Source organism: Engystomops pustulosus, chromosome 8 (genome assembly GCF_040894005.1).
Source record: "Engystomops pustulosus chromosome 8, aEngPut4.maternal, whole genome shotgun sequence".
Lineage (NCBI taxonomy): Eukaryota > Metazoa > Chordata > Amphibia > Anura > Leptodactylidae > Engystomops > Engystomops pustulosus.
The window spans coordinates 99301589-99327543 of NC_092418.1; the positions used below are offsets into that span (position 1 = coordinate 99301589).

At 45.0% G+C, this 25955-nt stretch overlaps 1 protein-coding gene across 18 annotated transcripts in view; it reads left to right on the forward strand.

Annotated features, from left to right (window-relative positions):
* Positions 1–23912, forward strand: part of TNS1 (tensin 1) — a 272482-nt gene extending 248570 nt beyond the window's left edge. For 12 of the 18 annotated variants that reach the window (XM_072121970.1, XM_072121981.1, XM_072121973.1 and 9 more), the window contains 15 exons: positions 513–712; positions 1440–1515; positions 3915–4010; positions 5784–5816; positions 7718–7883; positions 8069–8967; positions 10000–10086; positions 10176–10307; positions 10389–10481; positions 13306–13383; positions 14434–14502; positions 14767–14935; positions 15040–15108; positions 15289–15318; positions 16705–23912. In XM_072121970.1, coding sequence (XP_071978071.1) covers positions 513–712; positions 1440–1515; positions 3915–4010; positions 5784–5816; positions 7718–7883; positions 8069–8967; positions 10000–10086; positions 10176–10307; positions 10389–10481; positions 13306–13383; positions 14434–14502; positions 14767–14935; positions 15040–15108; positions 15289–15318; positions 16705–16843 — 2336 coding nt within the window. In that variant the 3' untranslated portion in view covers positions 16844–23912. The remainder of the gene's footprint in view (positions 1–512; positions 713–1439; positions 1516–3914; positions 4011–5783; positions 5817–7717; positions 7884–8068; positions 8968–9999; positions 10087–10175; positions 10308–10388; positions 10482–13305; positions 13384–14433; positions 14503–14766; positions 14936–15039; positions 15109–15288; positions 15319–16704) is intronic. The other 6 variants (XM_072121979.1, XM_072121982.1, XM_072121988.1 and 3 more) reach the window with 2 other exon arrangements.
* Positions 23913–25955: the final 2043 nt, after the last annotated feature.

Consider the following 25955-nt stretch of genomic DNA (forward strand, 5'->3'; position numbering starts at 1 on the left):
TCCTCCTGCCCCTGCGTCTAGGATGCCCCTTAGTGGATATTTACCTCCTCCTGCCCCTGCGTCTAGGATGCCCCTTAGTGGATATTTACCTCCTCCTGCCCCTGCGTCTAGGATGCCCCTTAGTGGATATTTACCTCCTCCTGCCCCTGCGTCTAGGATGCCCCTTAGTGGTTATTTACCTCCTCCTGCCCCTGCGTCTAGGATGCCTTTTCGGTTCAAGGGCCAAAACACCAATATGGTACAAGGCATTTTGGGTTCATGGTGCGGTTATTCCTCCAGGCACCTGCCCTCCTGATAAATTAGTAAAATGTTCTGGATCCTCCAAAGCTCCTCATGGGACCTTTACACTTTAGGAGCTCAGAGTTGTATGTCCTAATGAAGTCCAGAGTGGAAGATCCCTTTAAGTTTTCCCAATATATTAGTATTTTCGTGCATGAACCAAACATGGAGAGAACTGCAGAGCGTGACCTTTTCATGGCAGGGACACGTATGACATATGTTGTGCTTTGCAGGAGTGCAGACCCGCGACAAGACCCCGGATGAGATCATTGTCGTAACCCGCAGGAGGACGACCAGCGAGGGGCAGTATGACGATAAGGCTGCCGACCCCCCTACTGCCGCCAGCCCCACCAAAGTGCGCTCCCCTGTGCGCTGCGTCTCCCCTGAAGTGTTCAACACCATCGCAGCCAATCCAGGGGGAAGACCAAAGGAGGTAATAACCACAGCATTGGAAGATTATCTGATCCTGGGAAAGTTGGGTGTCAACAGTATTTATATTGGCCTCTGTGGTGGGCGCAGCCACTCATCCTTCCTAGAATCCTGCAGCATTATGCGTCCCCTACTGTCTAACAACACGTCAGTGTAACTCAAGGTTCTAGGAAAGCTGGGTGGCAATGCATTAGGGAACTATAACAGAGATTTAACAGGCTATAAACAGTAAGATTTGTTTCTGGGAAAGCTGGGTTAATACTGAGTATCCGATAATGCTGTCATCCCAACCTTCCAAGATTCCTTAGTGTAAGTTAGCAGGGAATGTTCCCATCTTTCCCAGATTCCTGAAAGTCACTTATTAGGGCTGCTGAATGTCAGCTTCCAGTCCAGTTGTGTAAAATGTTCCCAACTTGCTGCAGGATAAGGCAGATTTACCATCAGTCCTTCAGGAAAGTTGTGTGATGACACTAGGATTATTGGGGGGGAGGGAGTTGTTTTTCACAAAACTTTCCAGGAAACTGATGTACCAAATTTCAGTTAATGTAACAAGGTGAAGTTAGAATTTTTACCCCCTAACAGAAACGGATGACCCCACAACTGCCCATTTTAGGGGATTTTGGAGAATCTTAAAGGGAAATGTCACAAAGGGAGAGGGTGGAGGGGGGGTGGAATTATTCCTTGTGATTCTGCAATGGTTAATGAGTGACTTCATTTTTTGCTATTTTCAGCCTCATCTGCACAGCTACAAGGAGGCCTTTGAGGAGATGGATTCGCCACCCCCTGCCACCAGTCCGACAGGCACAGGTACCCGGCGCCATCATGCGGCTCATATGTACAATGTGCTGGGAGATCCCCTCTTATCCGATGGTTTAGCCCATTTCCAGGAGCTCACCATGTGCAGGGAGTGACGCCCCCCAGGTCCCCCCTTGTCATCACACAGGGTTAGGGCATCAGTTCTGCTTGCGGCGCCCCTTTAAATGAAGCTCCAGCTCCTCCGCGCCCAATTCCTTCATTAACTCTCATTTCCTTCTAATCACTGATTCCAGAACGTCTTTATTGCTTCTCTGCAGCCAAGAATATGTTCCTGATTGTAGTCTGATAAGTCATCATCATCAATGTATCCACATGACAGGAGGCCAGGAAGAGCCCACCCTAATGTTTAACACTTTAGTAGGAGGTTTAGAGGGGTCTCCACCCATCACATCTCATATAACGTGAACTTACATGCTGTTTACTTACTGTTGTCACCCCCTGGTGTCCCCAATGTACAACCACACGCACGACCACCTCCTGAATTAAGTGCAGTGGACACACATGCTCATTCCCTCTCCCCACCGGATACCAGGGATAGGAGCTTCTTAACGTGCACTGTGGGTGTGTCCTCACACTGCTGGGCGCCTAGCTGCTATGTTGATGCACCAGAAGGCTGTCAAGCTTTCCTCAGAAGGGAGGGGCTTTGAACTGATTCATTGCAAAGAGCTAACGGCACAGCAGTGTGAGGACACACCCCCATTGCACTTGGAGAAGTTGCAATCCTGGAATAAAAAAAACATTTTTCACAGTCCTGCTCCTACTAACAAAATTAACATCGGTCTGATTACAAATCTCTCACTGGACAATACAGAATAATGGCTGCAGAGAGCACAGAGCACAGCAGTGTGAGGTCTGATTACAAATCTCTCACGGGACAATACAGAATAATGGCTGCAGAGAGCACAGAGCACAGCAGTGTGAGGTCTGATTACAAATCTCTAACGGGACAATACAGAACACTGGCTGCAGAGAACACAGAGCACAGCAGTGTGAGGTATGATTACACATCTCTCCAGGGACAATACATAACACTGGCTGCAGAGAGCACAGAGCTCAGCAGTGTGAGGCCTGATTACACATCTCTTCAGGGACAGTACATAACACTGGCTGCAGGGAGCACAGAGCACAGCAGTGTGAGGCCTGATTACACATCTCTCCAGGAATAATACAGAGCACTGGCTGCAGAGAGCACAGAGCACAGCAGTGTGAGGTCTGATTACACATCTCTTCAGGGACAGTACATAACACTGGCTGCAGAGAGCACAGAGCACAGCAGTGTGAGGCCTGATTACACATCTCTCCAGGGATAATACAGAGCACTGGCTGCAGAGAGCACAGAGCACAGCAGTGTGAGGTATGATTATACAAATCTCCAGGGACAATACATAGCATTGGCTGCAGAGAGCACAGAGCACAGCAGTGTGAGGTCTGATTACACATCTCTCCAGGGACAGTACATGACACTGGCTGCAGGGAGCACAGAGCGCGGCAGTGTGAGGTCTGATTACACATCTCTCCAGGGACAATGCCTAACAATGGCTGCAGTCTTAGGGTCACATCTGACAGGTTCCCTTAACCACTATGTTTTTTTTATTTTTGCTGCTCCCAATATCTGACCAGCAGGGGGCTACACTGAACAGCAGGGTCAGCAATGGTTAGTAGTTGAAAGAAAGTTTCTCTTTAGTCACAGAACACACTGTACACTGGGAGGGTGGGACGAGGACGAGTTCTCTCCAAAGTGGGGTGTGGGGTGGGGGGGACTGGAAACATTCCTGAGGCGGAATAACAGTGTCATTGTGTCAGGACTCGGAGCAGAATGTTTGGAATCAGCTCCTTCTTCCATGTAACATCCATCTCCATAATCGCTCTGCTTTCTCTTCTCTACAATTGGCCTATTAAGGGCAAGGCGGCGATGGCGGAGCGTATACAGTGCGCTCTTATATCCCGCGCCCGAAATATCACTCTGTGTATACAACTGCAGGCACGCCCGGCACCGAGATGTAGCAGAGCTGATTGTGTTACATTGTACTGCTCTGCACATCATAGATTCTATAGGAATGGATATACAATATATAATTGGGGGGCAGGACGCAGCGCATGGGGGACTGGGGGGAACAGATGCCTCACAGACAGTATATTTTATAGGAAATCCTCACAGTGATCGATTGGGGGCAGGGAGTAAGAGTTCTGCTTATGGATGCCTTGTAGGCGCCTGGAGACTTGTAGCCACTGATGCTCCACTAGGGGATTCTGGGAAATATGCTAATAAAACAAGGAAAACCACACCTCTCTTGTAAGGCAGCTCCCTTCCCATCAAGCCTGACTTTCAGGAAGCCTAATGACATGATTTACAAAGCTTTGTGATAGATAACTTCTTCCTTCTCCACTAGTGGCTCGTTCTCCACCGGGTTTGGCCAAGACTCCTCTGTCAGCCCTGGGGTTAAAGCCTCACAACCCAGCGGACATCCTACTGCAGCAATCTGGAGGTGAGTTCTTCCAAAATTATATCATAGAATGGGGAATGTTATTACATTTATATTAATGATACAATATTTTATAATCAGTAGAATAATGAGAACAGCTCTGAAGTACAATTTATTCTGCAGAGCTGCACTCACTATTCTGCTGCTGGTGCAGTCACTGTGTACATACATGACATTACTTATCCTGTACTGATCCTGAGTTACATCCTGTATTATACCCCAGAGCTGCACTCACTATTCTGCTGCGGGTGCAGTCACTGTGTACATACATGACATTACTTATCCTGTACTGATCCTGAGTTACATCCTGTATTATACCCCAGAGCTGCACTCACTATTCTGCTGCGGGTGCAGTCACTGTGTACATACATGACATTACTTATCCTGTACTGATCCTGAGTTACATCCTGTATTATACTCCAGAGCTGCACTCACCATTCTGCTGCTGGTGCAGTCACTGTGTACATACATGACATTACTTATCCTGTACTGATCCTGAGTTACATCATGTATTATACTCCAGAGCTGCACTCACTATTCTGCTGCTGGTGCAGTCACTGTGTACATACATGACATTGCTTATCCTGTACTGATCCTGAGTTACATACTGTATTATACCCCAGAGCTGCACTCACTATTCTGCTGCTGGTGCAGTCACTGTGTACACACATGACATTACTTATCCTGTACTGATCCTGAGTTACATCCTGTATTATACCCCAGAGCTGCACTCACTATTCTGCTGCTGGTGCAGTCACTGTGTACATACATGACATTACTTATCCTGTACTGATCCTGAGTTACATCCTGTATTATACCCCAGAGCTGCACTCACTATTCTGCTGGTGCAGTCACTGCGTACATACATGACATTACTTATCCTGTACTGATCCTGAGTTACATCCTGTATTATACTCCAGAGCTGCACTCACTATTCTGCTGCTGGTGCAGTCACTGTGTACATACATGACATTACTTATCCTGTACTGATCCTGAGTTACATAACATATTCCAGAGCTGCACTCACTGCTCTGCTGGTGATTGAGAAACAATGTATATCCCTAGTTAATAGGATGTCCTTGTGATGTAATAAGTTGTAGGGTTCCAGATGTAGATAGTCCAGGGTGCTTGTCATGTAGTGAAGATGAATATCTGTACAGGAAACACTGGAGAATCGCACTGGGGCCGTGTCCGACAATGTCAGCTCATGGTGCTCCCCTCCTATATCCAGAATAACTCCCAGGGAATTCATGGGGTCCTCAGGAATCGGGACCCCTGCACCTCTCTACCCCTACCAGCATTGAGCCATTGTACAGCTATGCTGTTGCACTCTCCATATTAGCTGCAACTGTTTAATGCACAGAGCACAGCAGTGTGAGGAGATACAATCCTGGATTATAAATCCATAGATCACAGTCCTGCTGCTACTAACACCATACACAAAGGTCTGATTACACATGTCTCCAGGGACAATACATAACATTTGGCTGCAGTCTTTATGGTCACACCTGCTGACAGGTTCCCTTTTACAATTTTACCCCCATAATGTGAAGTTCACTTTATCTGCACCACTAGGAGTTAATTTATTTTCTCAACACCAAATTGTCCAAACTTTCCTGATAAGTGGAGTAAATACGACTATTACAAAATAACGAGTGTCGGGCGGGTGACCCTGTGACTGTTGGCGCGGGCTGTCAGTGAATGGTCAGGGGGGAGGGGCTTCTTATCTTTTCCTTCTCTCTTACATTATATTAATATTGCACTTCGTCCTCTCAGAGATGGAAACGCTCATTAATGGCTACGAGGAAGGTAAGTGGCCGGGACGGATCATGTCTGATTAACCCCTTAGGACCTGTCATGATCCATCTATAACCAGGGGATTGTTACATTGCTTGGTGGTTGCTGGTTTATTCCCATTTGTTACATTGTATCATTTTTAGGTGCATGTTACTTACAACCCATATCAGCTCCATGACAACAGTGGGAGACTGTAGTCAGTGAGGAGGGGGAGGGGGGCATCACTCTTTACATCATTCCCTCCAAGACTCTGTCTCCTAATATCATAATTACTGCAAATTTCCTATGTAGTTTTTGTTTCAAAACATCTACTACCTGTGTGTGAATGGACACAGGTTCAAAAACAATCACACAGCTGCGGTTTTGTTGCAGTGTATCAGGACATAATATCATCTGGGGCTAATCAATCTCATTTTTTACATTGACAGTAGAATCTGTTCTAGATTTTCATCATAGCATCTCATGGGGGAAGCCAGAACTGATACATTGTCACAAAACTTCAGCTTTGCGCTACATTGGAATTGCAAATAGTTCATGTTTGTGATTTTTAATTGCATTGAAGTCAATGTGACAATTAATTGCAAAATATCCCCTTGTTTTCAATGTGTCCTGGTGTGAACCTCTGCCGGGAGTGGGGGGCTGGGGGTCCGCAGCTTTCACATCTCCTAATTAACACATTGTTCCCAGATAAGTGAATTCCAATCAATCGAATAATTCAGGAATAAAGAAGACTCCTAATGAGATCATGGGACCCTGTTGAGAAAGTCCTGGCGCCCCCATAGACACCCCCCGCAGTGAGAGCTGAACCCTACGAGACCCCAGACTTGAACCTGAACCTTTTTCATATTCAAATCTAAATGGGATGATTGACCCGGGGGCCACCCACACTGCGGCAGACGGGGGCCCTGACCTTCCCCATTGTGCACTATTGGGTCCTGTCTGAATGTAGAATCAGGGTTACATAACCCCCCCCCCCCCACTCATTCCCTTTATTCCCATAATGCCGTGCAGGATATAATGCCAGCTCTGATATCAACATTTACTCCTGAATGTGAAATCTGCCAGGTGGGGGCGCCCTCACGGGTGGGGGATAAAGTAGGGCACCTCAGTGAAAGCCGCCCGGCGGAGAGTGAATGGGATGAAAGGAGAATTAACTATTCATGGACTGATCCCTTTCGCCCTTTGTCTGTGTGAGAAAATGTTCCACAAGAGAAGAGGAGATCAATTAACCCATTGTTACATCCTTGGGAAATGTCACAGGAGCACTGCCATCCCCGGCTCCGTATACTGCCAATTACTCTTCAGTCTATATGTGGCTCCGCCTCCTTATGGGCTTCAATCATATTAGAAAGTACAGCAGTTTTCTAATATAGTTTGTTTCATTTTTTTCATGATTTCCAAGATCTCTGCTTGTTGTCATTAACTGAATTGGTCAATTATCATTGCAATGGTTTTAGTGATAGAAAAAATATTCCATAGAAAATAACATTTTATTTGTTAAAATAAATTGAAAAAATGTGCTAAAATAAAATAAATTGATTCCAAAGAATCAACTTATTAAGAATGAACGCACTGATACAGTGCAACAAAATGCAGCTTTGTGAGGGATTCTAATAATAAGAGAAGTTTGTGTTTTTTGCTTATAAGAATCTTTCAGACCACCAACAGCAAGCAGAGATCTTGCATCTGGGGAGAAGGTTATCAGATTGGGCTACAAAAGCCAGTTCATTCCCATCCGTCACCAGGAGGTTACATCCTAATTCTCATATCTTGAGCCTGGTGACGTCACATTGATGATTAACCCTTCTGCTGCCTGCTAGATTTAGCTTGTTGCCTGCTGAGTCTTGTTGTTCTTCTTCCATCTCCGGAGTCTCTTACAGGATTGACTTGAAGTTTTTCTCTTTCCTCTGTAGAACCCAGGAGTTATGTTGAGTCGGTGGCTCGGACAGCTGCCCCCCCATCACCCAGTGTCCATCCGACTTACAATACGGACACCCTGACCAGGAATGGAGGATACCCCATTCCCTTCACAACCCCGAGCCCCATCTCTACGAGCAGCCCCATACACAGCACAGACGGGTAAGTAACTGTGACTTCCATTTGCCCGGATATAGACAGTGCCTGCTCCTCACTCCATGGGCCTCATCAGTCCAGAGGATTGGGTGTACCCCCAGACTATGTCCTGATGATGGGTGGACACAATGATGCGGGTAAGTGCAGAGGAGGCAGTAGCACACTCACCTTCTTATTCTTCTTCTCCTTAGGGTGTCTGTAAGAAGTTGCCCATCAGCAGAAGGCAGTGTCCGTATCCCCAGTCCCGCCCAACCCTCTGTAGACTCCAGTTTCAGGTCCACCAGTTTGTCCCAGCCTTCACCCCAAAGTAGTTACCAAAACACATCGCCCACTCCCCCTGCCATGACACCCCTCGCCGGGACCCCCCTCAGCTCATATGAAGGCTACTCCTACAGCCCTAATAATGCCATCATCCAGACAGATGGACTTTCTGGAATGCCAATGGCTGGGCACATGGTCCACGGCAGCCCCCAACCTCTCCACAGAACGGTGGGCACCAACACAGTGGGCACCAACACACCACCAAGCCCCGGCTTTGTACGGAGGATGGTCACTCCCACCATGTCCAATGCTCCTGGAAGCCCCAGCTTGAGCAGACACCCTCTTCCAGCACATGGCAGTGGTGGAGTGGTCCCGGGCAGTCCTAGTTTGGCTCGACACCAGGCTGTGATGACAGGGAGTGCCCCAGTGACACCAGGGAGCCCCAGCATGGAGCGGCATGTTATGTATGGGTTCTCCACCCCTGAGGACAGAAGGCCAACGCTGTCACGACAGAGCAGTGCATCGGGATACCAGGCTCCATCCACCCCAAGCTTCCCGGTGTCCCCTGCTTACTACCAAAGCATTGGCAGTCCATCGTCTTCCTCACCAGACTCCACCCTGTACCGGCAGGGAAGCCCCGTGCCACAACCGTCACTGCCCGAGAAAAGGAGGATGTCATCAGGGGATAGGTCCAACAGCTTGCCGAATTATTCCACACTGAACGGGAAGGCTTCTTCTCCCATGTCCAGTGGGATGTCCAGCCCAAGCGGTGGCAGCACTATGACGTTCACTCACACGTTGCCAGACTTCTCCAAATTCTCTATGCCAGGTAATTACCCTGTATCCTAGTTGAAATAGATGTGTCACCTAACTAATCTGGCTTTGGATCACTCCTAGGGGTGCTATCCAATAAATCTCCCTGGTTTTTCCCCATTTCATCTCCATATTAGTTTATGGATTTCCCTGAGGGGTGATCCATACTTCTTGAAGTCATGGTTACCAGGTCACTACCTCATGAAGTGATGGTCACCACATTAATACCTCTTTAAGTAATTGTCACCAGGTCAGTACCTCTTGAGGTGATGGTCATCAGTTTACAACATCCGAAAGTCATGATTACCATGTGACTATCTCTTGAGGTGATGGGCACCAAGTCAATACCTCTTTAAGTGATGGTCACCAGGTTACTACCTCTTGAGGTGATGATCACCAGGTTACTACCCCTTGAGGTGATGGTCACCAGGTTACTACCTCTTGAGGTGATGGTCACCAGGTTACTACATCTTGAAGTGATAGTCATCAGGTTACTCTCTTGAAGAAGTGATCACCTTGAAGGTTGTCTTATGGCAAAGAGACACAAGTTCATAGTGGCAGGCATCCGGCAGAGAGTCTGTCTTCAGGTCTTGTCCAAGCTAGGGCAGGATGGGGCTAGCAGGTCAGTTCAACAATGGGCAACACAGATCCATAGTCCGATGCAAGGCAAGGAAAAAGATGGAGATGAGACATTCAAGAAAAAGTGACAGGAGTGTGTGGGGGGGGGGGGGAGATCATTAAAGAAACCAAAGTAAGTCAGGATGCGAGGAAACAGTAGGCAGGAAGGAATCTGTGAACCTATTTGCTCGGGCTCCATCCTGTGGAGAAGTTATGGAGAAATATTCTGATTGCTTGGGGACAGAGAGAAAGAACAAGCGCTGACTGGTGTAAAATTTCAGCAGATGGTTGGGCCATGGGGCATCAGGCATGGGCATGGAAGTGTGAACGTACGGACCACCCATGTCTGCAAGCTCTGCGGTGCAGAAGCCTCACATATTCCTGGACGTCCGTCATCTCATATAAGACATTGTTTCATCTTTCCTTTCAGATGGAAGTCCTGAAACCCGAGCCAATGTCAAATTTGTCCAAGACACATCCAAGTATTGGTACAAGCCCGAGATCTCAAGGGATCAAGGTTCGTCATATGTATTGATGATCCACCTGGTAGCATTCACCTCGGATCTGGACTTCTGCTCATAGGATGTTCTCTTATGTCTTTTCCAGCTATAACATTATTGAAGGACAGGGAGCCGGGCGCCTTCATCATACGGGACAGTCACTCGTTCAGAGGAGCCTATGGGCTCGCCATGAAAGTCGCCACCCCTCCCCCCACCCCGGCCCAGCCCAGCAAGAAAGGTGACTATGCCCCCGCAATGTTATATCCACTTCTTTACACATCCCCCTGTACCATACTGAGGGAATATTCTGCTCCACCAGGAGATGCCACAAATGAGCTGGTGAGACATTTCCTGATAGAGACCAGTCCCAGAGGAGTGAAATTAAAGGGATGTCCAAATGAGCCATATTTTGGTAAGTTTTCACTTGTAAATTTTGCTCACTATTCTGCTTATTACTTATCCTGTACTGATCCTGAGTTACATCCTGTATTATACCCCAGAGCTGCACTCACTATTCTGCTGCTGGTGCAGTCACTGTGTACATACATGACATTACTTATCCTGTACTGATCCTGAGTTACATCCTGTATTATACCCCAGAGCTGCACTCACTATTCTGCTGCTGGTGCAGTCACTGTGTACATACATGACATTACTTATCCTGTACTGATCCTGAGTTACATCCTGTATTATACCCCAGAGCTGCACTCACTATTCTGCTGCTGGTGCAGTCACTGTGTACATACATGACATTACTTATCCTGTACTGATCCTGAGTTACATCCTGTATTATACCCCAGAGCTGCACTCACTATTCTGCTGCTGGTGCAGTCACTGTGTACATACATGACATTACTTATCCTGTACTGATCCTGAATTACATCCTGTATTATACTCCAGAGCTGCACTCACTATTCTGCTGCTGGTGCAGTCACTGTGTACATACATGACATTACTTATCCTGTACTGATCCTGAGTTACATCCTGTATTATACCCCAGAGCTGCACTCACTATTCTGCTGCTGGTGCAGTCACTGTGTACATGCATGACATTACTTATCCTGTACTGATCCTGAGTTACATCCTGTATTATACTCCAGAGCTGTACTCACTATTCTGGTGCAGTCACTGTGTACATACATGACATTACTTATCCTGTACTAATCCTGAGTTACATCCTGTATTATACCCCAGAGCTACACTCACTATTCTGCTGCTGGTGCAGTCACTGTGTACATACATGACATTACTTATCCTGTACTGATCCTGAGTTACATCCTGTATTATACTCCAGAGCTGTACTCACTATTCTGGTGCAGTCACTGTGTACATACATGACATTACTTATCCTGTACTAATCCTGAGTTACATCCTGTATTATACCCCAGAGCTACACTCACTATTCTGCTGCTGGTGCAGTCACTGTGTACATACATGACATTACTTATCCTGTACTGATCCTGAGTTACATCCTGTATTATACCCCAGAGCTGCAGTCACTATTCTGCTGCTGGTGCAGTCACTGTGTACATACATGACATTACTTATCCTGTACTGATCCTGAGTTACATCCTGTATTATACCCCAGAGCTGCACTCACTATTCTGCTGCTGGTGCAGTCACTGTGTACATGCATGACATTACTTATCCTGTACTGATCCTGAGTTACATCCTGTATTATACTCCAGAGCTGTACTCACTATTCTGGTGCAGTCACTGTGTACATACATGACATTACTTATCCTGTACTAATCCTGAGTTACATCCTGTATTATACCCCAGAGCTACACTCACTATTCTGCTGCTGGTGCAGTCACTGTGTACATACATGACATTACTTATCCTGTACTGATCCTGAGTTACATCCTGTATTATACTCCAGAGCTGTACTCACTATTCTGGTGCAGTCACTGTGTACATACATGACATTACTTATCCTGTACTAATCCTGAGTTACATCCTGTATTATACCCCAGAGCTACACTCACTATTCTGCTGCTGGTGCAGTCACTGTGTACATACATGACATTACTTATCCTGTACTGATCCTGAGTTACATCCTGTATTATACCCCAGAGCTGCAGTCACTATTCTGCTGCTGGTGCAGTCACTGTGTACATACATGACATTACTTATCCTGTACTGATCCTGAGTTACATCCTGTATTCTACTCCAGAGCTGCACTCACTATTCTGCTGCTGGTGCAGTCACTGGGTACATATATGACATTACTTATCCTGTACTGATCCTGAGTTACATCCTGTATTATACTCCAGAGCTGTACTCACTATTCTGCTGCTGGTGCAGTCACTGTGTACATATATGACATTACTTATCCTGTACTGATCCTGAGTTACATCCTGTATTATACTCCAGAGCTGCACTCACTATTCTGCTGCTGGTGCAGTCACTGTGTACATACATGACATTGCTTATCCTGTACTGATCCTGAGTTACATCCTATATTATACTCCAGAGCTGCGCTCACTATTCTGCTGCTGGTGCAGTCACTGTGTACATACATGACATTACTTATCCTGTACTGATCCTGAGTTACATCCTGTATTATACTCCAGAGCTGCACTCACTATTCTGCTGCTGGTGTAGTCACTGTGTACATACATGACATTACTTATCCTGTACTGATCCTGAGTTACATCCTGTATTATACTCCAGAGCTGCACTCACTATTCTGCTGCTGGTGCAGTCACTGTGTACATACATGACATTGCTTATCCTGTACTGATCCTGAGTTACATCCTATATTATACTCCAGAGCTGCGCTCACTATTCTGCTGCTGGTGCAGTCACTGTGTACATACATGACATTACTTATCCTGTACTGATCCTGAGTTACATCCTGTATTATACTCCAGAGCTGCACTCACTATTCTGCTGCTGGTGCAGTCACTGTGTACATACATGACATTACTTATCCTGTACTGATCCTGAGTTACATCCTGTATTATACCCCAGAGCTGCACTCACTATTCTGCTACTGGTGCAGTCATTGTGTACATACATGACATCACTTATCCTGTATTATACCCCAGAGCTGCACTCACTATTCTGCTACTGGTGCAGTCATTGTGTACATACATGACATCACTTATCCTGTACTGATGCTGAGTTACATCCTGTATTATACCCCAGAGCTGAGCTCACTATTCTGCTTCCCTATAAATATAACCATGTTATATCTGTGGCATTAGGTAATGTAATCTCTGTCTTCCCAGGCTGCCTGTCTGCACTGGTATATCAGCACTCTATCACGCCCCTGGCACTGCCCTGTAAGCTGGTCATCCCCAGCCGAGGTAAAGCAAAACAGCAAATCCATGATGTTCTCTTCTATTTACAATCTCTGGAAGTTTCTTTCTATTTGTTCTCTTAGGATCAGCTGTAATCATAAAAATGTCCATTCAAAACAATATATTGTCCCACATTTATCAAAACAGTGCAGTGTGTACTATGTGCAGGGTGTACTATGTGCAGTGTCCTGTGTACTATGTACATTGTGTACTATGTGCAGTGTGTACTATGTGCAGTGTGTACTATGTGCAGTGTCCTGTGTACTATGTGCAGTGTGTACTATGTGCATTGTCCTGTGTACTATGTGCAGTGCAGTGTGTACTATGTGCAGTGTCCTGTGTACTATGTGCAGTGCAGTGTGTACTATGTGCAGTGTCCTGTGTAGTGTGCAGTGTATACTATGTGCAGTGTGTACTATATGCAGTGTCCTGTGTAGTGTGCAGTGTGTACTATGTGCAGGGTGTGTACTATGTGCAGGGTGTGTACTATGTGCACATTCCTCTGTACTATGTGCAGTGTCCTGTGTTCTATATGCAGGGGTTGTACAGGGGGTGTACTATATGCAGTGTTCTGTGTAGTTTGCAGTGTGAACTATGTGCAGTGTCCTGTGTACTATGTGCCGGGTGTGTACTATGTGCAGTGTCCTGTGTACTATGGGCAGTGTGTACTATGGGCAGTGTGTACTATGGGCAATGTCCTATGTATTATGTGCAGTGTCCTTCGTATTATGTGCAGTGTCCGTACTATGTGCAGTGTGTACTATGTGCAGTGTGTACTATGTGTACCCTAATAAAGCTGCCCCATTGTCTGTATAATACAGGGCAGGACAGATCCTCTAGGGTGACCGTTCTGGCCAAGAGATGAGGGTCCGGAACAGAGAATCTCCCTCTATCTACCCTATAGTACACCCTAGAGCACTGGTCCCTATATGTGGGCTATAGGTGACATATAGATGAGATGCCATAACTGATGGGGCGGGGGGCAGCTGTGGCCTTGATTGACCTCCATAATAACAGGGTCCCACTCACTTCTTCCCTCTCGTGTCTCTTTGTTAGATCCATCAGATGAGACCAGAGAAACAGCAACCCCCACCAACACCAGCGACCTACTGAAGCAAGGAGCAGGTAAGTGGCCACAAGCCAAGTTACACTTCAATCCTTTCTAAGAAGTAAAGTTCTGCAAAGCAATAATCATATTCAGCAAGAAAACTTTGGGATTGTGCAGATCAGATCACATTCACTGGCAGAGACTATGGAACTGAATGGACTCCACCAGTTCTGGTTCTGAGCTGCTGGTTGGACCCTGGATCCCTGATTTACATTTCATGGGTCAGAAATGAGGGGGAGATAATGAGCCGGAGCCGTTCCTAACACTTTGTCTCCCTGCAGCCTGCAACGTGTTGTTTGTTAATTCAATCGACATGGAATCCCTGACCGGACCTCAGGCCATAGCCAAGACCATCGCAGAGACGCTGAGTGCGGACCCCCAGCCCACTGCCACCATCGTACACTTTAAAGTCTCCGCTCAAGGCATCACCTTGACTGACAATCAGAGAAAGTAAGAAATGTCCCACTACTGCCCCCTATGTAACTGTAATATAGATGCCTTGCTGTCTCGTACCGTTATACGATTATTACAGTCCAGTGTTTCTCCTCTCTCAGGCTCTTCTTCAGGAGACATTACCCACTGAATACCGTTACGTTTTGTGACGTGGATCCGCAGGAGAGGAAGTGAGTATCAGGTGCTCCTCTCTGCCCTACGGTGGGGGTAGCTACACACTGACTGTCGCTCTCGTGTATTGCCCCTCCTGGGGTAACAGATGTGCAGGCCCCTCTTATCATCCCCCATCCCCTGTCTGTGCCTTATTCGCTGCTACAGAAGCGCTGACCTGTCGTCCTCTCTTTTTGCAGATGGATGAAGATGGATGGGACTCCAGCCAAGTAAGTAGCGCCCCCCACTGTTTGGCTTGGGGTTTTACAGGATTACAATAAACATCAACAGGTGGGAAAATGCAGATTGCAGGCAGGGTTATGTATGGTCCCTGCAGAGAGGGATTTCTATTCCAGGACTCTATCTTCCCCAAGTGCACTGTGGGTGTGTCCGCGCACTGCTGTGCTCTCTGCAGCTAGTGTTATGTATGGTCCCTAGAGAGATATGTAATCAGACCTCACACTGCTGTGATCTGTGCTCTCTGCAGCCAGTGTTATCTATTGTCCCTGAAGAGATGTGTAATCATATCTCACACTGCTGTGCTCTGTGCTCTCTGCAGCCAGTGTTATCTATTGTCCCTGGAGAGATGTGTAATCATATCTCACACTGCTGTGCTCTGTGCTCTCTGCAGCCATTGTTATCTATTGTCCCTGGAGAGATGTGTAATCAGACCTCACACTGCTGTCCTCTGTGCTCTCTGCAGCCATTGTTATCTATTGTCCCTGGAGAGATATGTAATCAGACCTCACACTGCGGTGCTCTGTGCTCTCCAACCAGTGTTATGTATTGTCCTTGGAGAGATGTGTAATCAGACCTCACACTGCTGTGCTCTGTGCTCTCTGAAGCCAGTCTTATGTATTGTCCCTGGAGAGATGAGTAATCAGACCTCACACTACTGTGTTCTGTGCTCTCTGCAGCCAGTGCTATGTATTGTCCCTGGAGAGATGTGTAATCAGACCTCACACTGCTGTGCTCTGTGCTCTCTGCAGCCAGTGTTATGTATTGTCCCTGGAGAGATGTGTAATTATACCTCACACTGCTGCGCTCTGTGCTTTCTGCAGCCAGTATTATGTAGTGTTCCTGGAGAGATGTGTAATCATAGTTTTGTGTATATTGTTAGTAACAGCAGAACTGTGATATATGGACTGTAGCTTTTCAGAGTGCATTAGGGTTCTGTCCTCACACTGCTGTGCTCTGTTCATTTAGCTGCTCCACGTCTCCTCCATTCTAATGAAAGCTTTAGAAGGCTTCTGGTTGGGTTGTACAGCAGATCTCTCTAAGGACAATTCGTTACTCTGGCTGCTGTCCCCATGCTGATTTCTGCCGACAGGTTCCCTTTAGGGGGTTTTATAGGTAGAAACCCCATTCTACAAAAGATTCATGTTCTGTTCTGAGGGTTTGCTACAGTTGCATCCATTCTTCACTCTATTCCTATATTGTAACCCTCTGTTATGACGTTACAATGTATCAGTTCAGAATGGGCTGTTTGTACCACATTGGATCGTCCAGACTTGCTGCAACTGTAACAAACCCTCATCCTTCAGTATTATAAGGGTTTGGTTGTAAAGAAGAGTGTTTCTCAGTTTTAACCCTTTTAACCCTTTCCTCACCCGCAGATTATTTGGTTTTGTGGCCAGGAAACAAGGAAGCACGACCGACAATGTCTGCCACCTGTTTGCCGAGCTGGACCCCAACCAACCGGCCAACGCCATTGTCAACTTTGTCTCCCGCGTGATCGGCACCCAAAAAAGATGAACCCCTCCCCGCGTCCCCCTGTCCGCGAATAAGCCTAATATTTGGAATATAGACTCTTTAAGAAGAGGGCAAGAGAGCAAGTGCATTATGGGAAAAGGGAAGTGATGTGGGGTCTCAGTACTCCGAGGGGAGGAGAAGCAAGAAACCAAAAATACCCCAAAAAACGGAATCAATCCGCAAACGGTGGAAAAACCGTATCCCCGCAAAATCCCCGGAGTCGCCAAGGTGACGGCTGCGATTTCATTGGCTCATGGATCGGCTCGTCGACCGCTTCATAACACAGAGGTGTTAATTATTACTGACAGACACCACTTACCGCAGATACTAAACAATGTATACCGCCATATACCTGCATATAGAAACCCTATGTAGCGTGCACAGAATTTATAATGAATTGTCTAGAGATCTGTTATAACCAGGCGATATTTTGTATAACGGCTTAGACTGTACAGAGCTCAGCACATTTACTGCCCCCTTCAAGCTACCATATGGATTTGGGGGGGGGGGGGGGGGTATATGGGGCACATGCACTAAGACCTATTGGGAGACCAATGACACCTAGTGGTGGGGATGCAGAATGCAGCTGTGGGCTACTAGATGGAAGGATGAAGAGCTCCCAATCATTTAGCATCAATTGTATTGGATAGGCTGCATTGTCAGTGATGTCATCAGTCTGTAGTGTGCGGGTAGGCTGCACTGTGAGTGATGTCATAAGTTTGCAGCGAGCAATGTCCATGATGTCATCAGACTGCAGTGAGTGGATAGGCTGCGCTGTGAGTGATGTCATTAGTCTGCAGTGAGTGGATAGGCTGCATTGTCAGTGATGTCATCAGACTGCAGTGAGTGGATAGGCTGCCTTGCCAGTGATGTCATCAGTCTGCAGCGAGCAATGTCAGTGATGTCACTGCTTGGGAGTGAGGTGATTGGTTGTATTCCCATTGTTGTGGCTTTCCATAGATATAATCCAGAGTCCTCATCCGTGCCCCGATCAGCCATAATTTTGATGGGGCGAAGCTGTAATGTACAATAAGCTATAGGTCCAGACTACTACATAGATCACCAGGATGAGGATTCCTGACCTGCCTAGACCATAACCTGCCACTAGGGGGCACCTCCTCTGCCCGTTATACTACTGATATACCTTCTCCGGGGCGGTGTCGTATCTGTGTCTTAGTAACCACGCCTGTAGGTTATATAACCACATACTGACAGATAGTTCAAATGAATTGCAACCTGCTGTGGTTCATATATTTGAAGATGAAGGATGTAAATTTCTCCGGCTCCGCCCCGGCCGGGGGTGGGGGGGTGGGGGTGGATGCTCTGTGCTGTACATTGTGCTTGTATCAGACCTCGTATACATCCTTTAGGCACATCTGATATCTATGTCGGGGTCCTGTCACATGATTGGATGACGTGGGGGATGATCATTCTCGTTACCCCTATAAATCATACCAGTACAGTTGGATGGGGTGATACCCCCCTTAACCCTCTAGTGTTATGCCGTTTCCTCATTTTACCCTTTGACCCCCGTTTATGTCATCCAGTGTCTGATCTTCTAAACTGCAACCTATTTCCATAACATTGTAATCACTTTGTCATTTTAAGGCCAATTTATGAAATGATGACCCCCTTTGGCTCCTCCCACCAAGGGTGGGGGTGGGGGGTGAGTACTTGGATAATCTGGAATGTCTTATTTTATGGAAATCTTTTGTGTAAAATAATTTAATACGGAGAAGACGGAGCACTAAAAAAAACATTCGTGACACTGGGTTGCACTTTAGTAGATCCACTCCCCCCCTGACATGACAACGATAATATATATAATATACAAACTCGTCAGGACTCTTTATGTTACAGTATTATCCAATCAGACTCATTACTGAAGTATTCCGGGTGATAGTTCATATAACGTCCTAACCTTAGAGGGAACCTATCAGCAGCTGTCACCATACAGACCGCACTGAGTGTTATTTATTGTCCCTGGAGAGATGTGTAACCAGACCTTATGTTGTTAGTAACAGCAGGACTGTGATATATAGATCTATATTCTACGATTGTAGCTTCTCAAATTGCACTGGGGGGCCTGTCCTCACACTGCTGTGCTCTGTTTTCTCTCCATTGAGTTGCTCCACAGTCCCTTTCCTACTGTGTGATATAGTAAATGCCTTAGTTTTAGTTAAAACTACAAATGCCACAAGAGCAGCCGGGATTGTCTGTGGAGCAACTCAATATAGATAGCACAGAGCACAGCAGTGTGAGGGCATGTCCCAGTGCACCAGAGCTACAATCCTGGAATACCAATCTTTATGTCACAGCCCTGCTGCTACTAACAACATACACAAAGGTCTGATTACACATCTCTGTAGGAACAATACATCTGCTGACAATGCACCTGCTGACAGGTTCTCTTTAAAAGACATGAGACCCACAGAATAGGGGGTGCACTTTGGGCCCCTCGGTCGCCGTCCTTGAGCGCTGGGCTCGTTGACCGCCCTGGGCAGACGTTTTATAGATCTTCAGTATTTTCCGCTTTGTGTGTAGAAGGTTTTGGTATGTGAGAGGGATCGGGGGTGAGGCAGTTTTGGGGGAGGCGTGCGAGTGTGTACTTTCATTTTCGTGTATGAGAACACGTCGTTCTCGAAGTTGTGATGTGACGACGGCACCTGTGTTTAACCCTGTGACCCCCTAACCGTCCCCTGCTTCTAGGACTAACCCCATTCAGTGCCCCACAGGGGTGACGGTCGGGCTCCACCATCAGAGGGGGCAGGGGTTGGTATAAAGTGCCTGGCAAACACCCTATATGCCACCCCTCTGGCTGTGGGGATCAGCGCTGATCCCTCCGGCAGTGGAAGGGTGTTTAGCGTGAAAGAGTTTATACAGTGTGTAGAAGGCCGCTGGTTCATGTGTTACTAAGAAGATAACCCGTGTTTTGTAGCGAGCTTAGCGCGTCCCATTCCGATGCAGAGGATTATATAATATTACAGGCTGCAGGCAGGAAGATTGTGGCATCGGCAGCTCACAAGTGGCTGCTCTGCAAAAAATATAGAGCTCAAACATGAGTGTTTTGCCCATTTTTGTCCACCAGGGGGCACATGACATTTTCATATATATCCCTTTAAATTATCCTCATATTTATTAGAGATGTGTCAGGTAAAAGCCATAGAGAGATGTTTAATATTCTAGGGTTGTAGCTTTTGCAATTGCACTTGGGATGTGTCCTCACACTGCTGTGCTCTGTGCTCTCTGCATCCAGTGTTAGGTGTTATCCCTGGAGAAATGTGTAATCAGACCTGTGTGTATACATGGATACATGGATTATATATTCCAGGATTTTATCTTCTCCAAGTGGACTGGGGGTGTGTCCTCACACCGCTGTGCTCTGTGCTCTCTGCAACCAGTGTTAGGTATTGTCCCTGGAGAGAAGTGTCATCAGACCTTTTTTGTATGTTGTTAGTAGCAACAGGACTATGATAAATGGATTTATATTCCAGGATTGTAGCTTTGTCAAGTGCACTCATAGTGAGTCCTCACACTGCTTTGCTTTGAGCATCTCTATCTGATTGGATAACTCGAAGCAGAGCAGCCCTGAAGGTGTCTGCTTACACTTCTGTGCTCTTAAGTCTGTGCAATGAACTTCATCCGCTTTTCCCCTCTGCTCTATGTAAAAGCTGCAGTATTTAACCAGGAGCATGCTACAGCTTTTACTTAGAGTGAAGAAGGGGATTATTTGCACAGCAGTGTGAGGACACACCGACATTGTACTTTCAGAAGCCAAAATCCTGGAATATAAATCCATATTTCACAGTCCTGCTGCTACTAACAACATACACAAAGGCATGATTTCACATCTCTCAAGGGACATAACATAATACTGGTTAAAGAAAGCAAAGAGCACAGCAGTGTGAGGACATATCACCCGCTTTAGTCCTGGAATATAAATCCATATTTCACATCACATAGTTCTGCTACTACTAACAACATACACACGGGCGTGACTACACATCTCTCTAGGGACAACGCCATAGAGAGCACAGAGCACAGCAGTGTGAGGACAGCCAGGGACAATTCCTCACGCTGGCTGCAGTCTGTATAGTCACAGCTGCTCACAGGTTCCCTTTTAGCCTCATGATATACAATGGATGAGCTTGTCTTGTGAAGGTGGGCGCCATCTTGTTTGCTGATGCCTGTTCCTGTAGCCTTTGCTTATTGCGGTCCTATATGATCCATCATTGTCCCCGTTCTATGACCACTGAAGATTCCGCTGGGGGCTTTTTGCCTTTAAGATATATATAGATTGCGGAATACTTGGGTTGGGACCATCGATGCCGAGACCAGAGGATGGGATGGATTGGCTGCTTGACCATTGATGGAACTTTAAGAGTCTATATTCCCCCAAGTCTTATGATGTCTCATGCATCTTACTCGAGGGTCCCGTGAAGTCCCTGGACTTAAAGGGGCTTCTCATCCACGTCATCCTCCCAACCACTGGTTTAGCAATGTCTTCAATGCCCATGAATGTAACTCTGCGGACCTGGCTTCTTTTATGTTCTATATAGTGGAATGAGCAGGACATGAATGACTATCATATAGAATCACGTGTTAGATATATGATGTTACGCGCCAGCACTTCTCTTCTTCACGCATGTGATCTCACACACATGGACAGAGTATTTTATTTTCTATGGGAGAGGGGGGGGGCAGATGGAGTCACACTGACACGCATGCCACCGATAAACGTGGTCTCCACCGGTCGGTATCTCCTCTCCGGTGACGGCCATGTAGCCTTGCAGGGTGGATCGCTTGCTCTACACTGGACACACAAAGCCTTCAATGTTTGAACTAATAACCAAAGACACCTTGTTACCCAGAAGACACCTTGCCTGATCTTGCCTTAACAGAGCACTTTTTATTTGTGGAGATGTGGAATATAAGGACTACCAGGACTTCTCAGTATTGATGAAAACTTCACAACGCCTTAACGGAGAACCCAACTTTACATCCACAACATTGTGATACAAAGGATTTATTTCTAAGAAGTTGTGTCCAGGTTTTATGATCTGTGATGAAACCCAAGTCACCAGGGATGTTGTATATAATATGGATACTCAGTAGAGTGCCACAAAAGAGGGGATCAGTGGCACTCCATCGAAAGACTCATGTTGACCAATGTATCATTCAGTATTTGTAACCAAGTCTTCTGGTCTATAATGAGACATCAAGTCATCAGTATAAAAGAAATGCTCAGTAGAGTTCTCTGATAGAGTGCCACCATAGAGTGCCTCCATAGAGCGCTTCCATAGGGTGCCTCCATAGGGTGCCTCCATAGAGTTCCTCCATAGAGAGCCTCCATAGAGAGCCTCCATAGAGTGCCACCAAAGAGCACCACAACAGAGCGCCTCCATAGAGTGCCTCCACAGAACGCCTCCATCGAGTGCCACCATAGAGCGCCACCATAGAGCGCCTCCATAGAGTGTCACCATAGAGCGCCTCAATAGAGTGCCACCGTAGAGCGCCCCCATAGAGTGCCACCATAGAGCGCCTCCACAGAACGCCTCCATCGAGTGCCACCATAGAGGGCCTCTGTACAGGCCCTCCATAGAGCGCTACTAAAGTAAGTGGCTCCCTAGCGAAAGATTCACGTTGACCAATCTATCATTAGGAATTTGTAACCAAGTCAGACAATCTATGATGAAACATTAAGTCATCAGTATGAATAAAATGCTCAATATATCATTCAGTAGGGCTCAACAGAGTGCTCCAATGGAGTGCCACCATAGAGTGCTATGGTAGAGCGCTTCTGAATCAATTGTGCTCTATCGGAAGACTTATGTTGACCAATGAGCCATGTGAAATTTGAGCACAAGTCTTCTGGTCTATGATAAGACGTAAGTCACCAGGTATATGAAATCTAAAAGAATAAATCCCCCTATCGAAAGATTCATGTTGACCAACGTATCCTTTAGAAATTGGATCCAAGTCTATGATGAAACATCAAGTCAGCAATATGATGGAGGGCTACGGAATCAGTGGCGCTCTACTGACTTACTCGTTGGGTGTCCTAGCTCATGGAACAATGTCAGCTACTGGAATTTCAAATTGGACAAATTCGAGGTTGATGTTCTTCCTGATTATAGATCCCAATAAATAAAAAGATAGGAAAACCTCTCCCTTGGGGTGGACTTTTCCATCAGCTTCTGGGAGTTTCAGACCAGGAAGTAACATCAACCTCCAAGATGACCCAAATACGACCATATTATAGGTTTATTTCCTTGAAGTGTCTCCCATGCATTGACCCAATGTTCAAGATCAACTTCTCCAGTTTTCTTGGAAGTCTCAGGGTTTCCACCTGAGATTATGTTATGTTTTTACCCAATATCGCAATAAGCCCTCACAGAAGTCACAAAACACGGTGGAAATGTCGTACAAAGACGAAAAAACTCCCGACTAGTATTCCACATCTCACGTTTTCACTAAAATATGCTGCAAATACATCAACAAAACTTCTCTTCTCCACTGTCCTCCAAGTCTTTCCTTGGTCAAGGTTGGTGGAGGAGCCAAGATGGGTCAATATCTCCTCTACCTATAGACTCAACCTCCACTGAGCTTTGTGGCCACGGCAAAAAAAAAAGAAGAGATCCTGCCTGATTGGACCTCAATGGAGGCGGCGTTCTCCAGGGTCTCTTACCAAGCTTACATTATATATTGTGCATCACAACCTATCAACCAAGCAATCAGTAACCAAAAGTATGAAAAATACAAAAAAAAAAATATAAAATAAGTGTATAAAAAATAAAAAAAAAAGCTATTAAAAAAGGAAGAGAAAACCCCCTCTCTGTATTTATATAGATGGAAATATACTTTATATTTTGTATCCATGTGCTGATAATGTTATCACTTGTATAAATATATGTTGCCTTTTATTTTTATTTTTTGTTTTGCTTCCTTTGAATAGAATATAGACCCGAGGCTTTCACATTTTCTGTTTGTACAGACGTCTGTGTAATTCTTTCCAAATTATTGTATGGCTTTGTCAGTGATAACATCATATAAAATATACTTTTGCTTGAAAGATCAAGTGTCCAATTTTTATTTTGTACTTATTTAATGGGTTTCTATATAACAAATAGAGATTCACAAATTCAGTATCATTTTTCAATACTGTTATAATATCCATAGATCTACTATTATTATAATACTGCCCCCTATGTACAAGAATGTAACTACTATAATACTGCCTCCTATGTACAAGAATATAACTACTATAATACTGACCCCTATGTACAAGAATATAACTACTATAATACTGCCCCCTATGTACAAGAATATAACTACTATAATACTGCCCCCTATGTACAAGAATATAACTACTATAATACTGCCCCCTATGTACAAGAATATAACTACTATAATACTGCCCCCTATGTACAAGAATATAACTACTATAATACTTCCCCCCATGTACAGGAATATAACTACTATAATACTGCCCCCTATGTACAGGAATATAACTACTATAATACTGCCCCCCATGTACAGGAATATAACTACTATAATACTGCCCCCTATGTACAGAAATATAACTACTATAATACTGCCCCCTATGTACAGGAATATAACTACTATAATACTGCTCCATATGTACAGAAATATAACTACTATAATACTGCCCCCTATGTACAAGAATATAACTACTATAATACTTCCCCCCATGTACAGGAATATAACTACTATAATACTGTCCCCTATGTACAGGAATATAACTACTATAATACTGCCCCCTATGTACAAGAATATAACTACTATAATACTGCCCCCTATGTACAGGAATATAACTACTATAATACTGCCCCTATGTACAAGAATATAACTACTATAATACTGCCCCCTATGTACAAGAATATAACTACTATAATACTGCCCCCTGTGTACAAGAATATAACTACTATAATACTGCCCCCTATGTACAGGAATATAACTGCTATAATACTGCCCCCTATGTACAGGAATATAACTACTATAATACTGCCCCCTATGTACAAGAATATAACTACTATAATACTGCCCCCTATGTACAAGAATATAACTACTATAATACTGCCCCCTATGTACAAGAATATAACTACTATAATACTGCCCCCTATGTACAAGAATATAACTACTATAATACTGCCCCTATGTACAAGAATATAACTACTACAATACTGTCCCTATGTACAAGAATATAACTACTATAATACTGCCCCCTATGTACAAGAATATAACTACTATAATACTGCCCCCTATGTACAAGAATATAACTACTATAATACTGTCCCCTATGTACAGGAATATAACTACTATAATACTGCCCCCTATGTACAAGAATATAACTACTATAATACTGCCCCCTATGTACAAGAATATAACTACTATAATACTGCCCCCTATGTACAAGAATATAACTACTATAATACTGCCCCCTTTGTACAAGAATATAACTACTATATTACTGTCCCCTATGTACAAGAATATAACTACTATAATACTGTCCCCTATGTACAAGAATATAACTACTATAATACTGCCCCCTATGTACAAGAATATAACTACTATAATACTGCCCCCTATGTACAAGAATATAACTACTATAATACTGACCCCTATGTATAAGAATATAACTACTATAATACTGCCCCCTATGTACAGGAATATAACTACTATAATACTGCCCCCTATGTACAAGAATATAACTACTATAATACTGTCCCCTATGTACAGGAATATAACTACTATAATACTGCCCCCTATGTACAAGAATATAACTACTATAATACTGCCCCCTATGTACAAGAATATAACTACTATAATACTGACCCTTATGTACAAGAATATAACTACTATAATACTGCCCCTATGTACAAGAATATAACTACTACAATACTGTCCCTATGTACAAGAATATAACTACTATAATACTGCCCCCTATGTACAAGAATATAACTACTATAATACTGCCCCCTATGTACAAGAATATAACTACTATAATACTGTCCCCTATGTACAGGAATATAACTACTATAATACTGCCCCCTATGTACAAGAATATAACTACTATAATACTGCCCCCTATGTA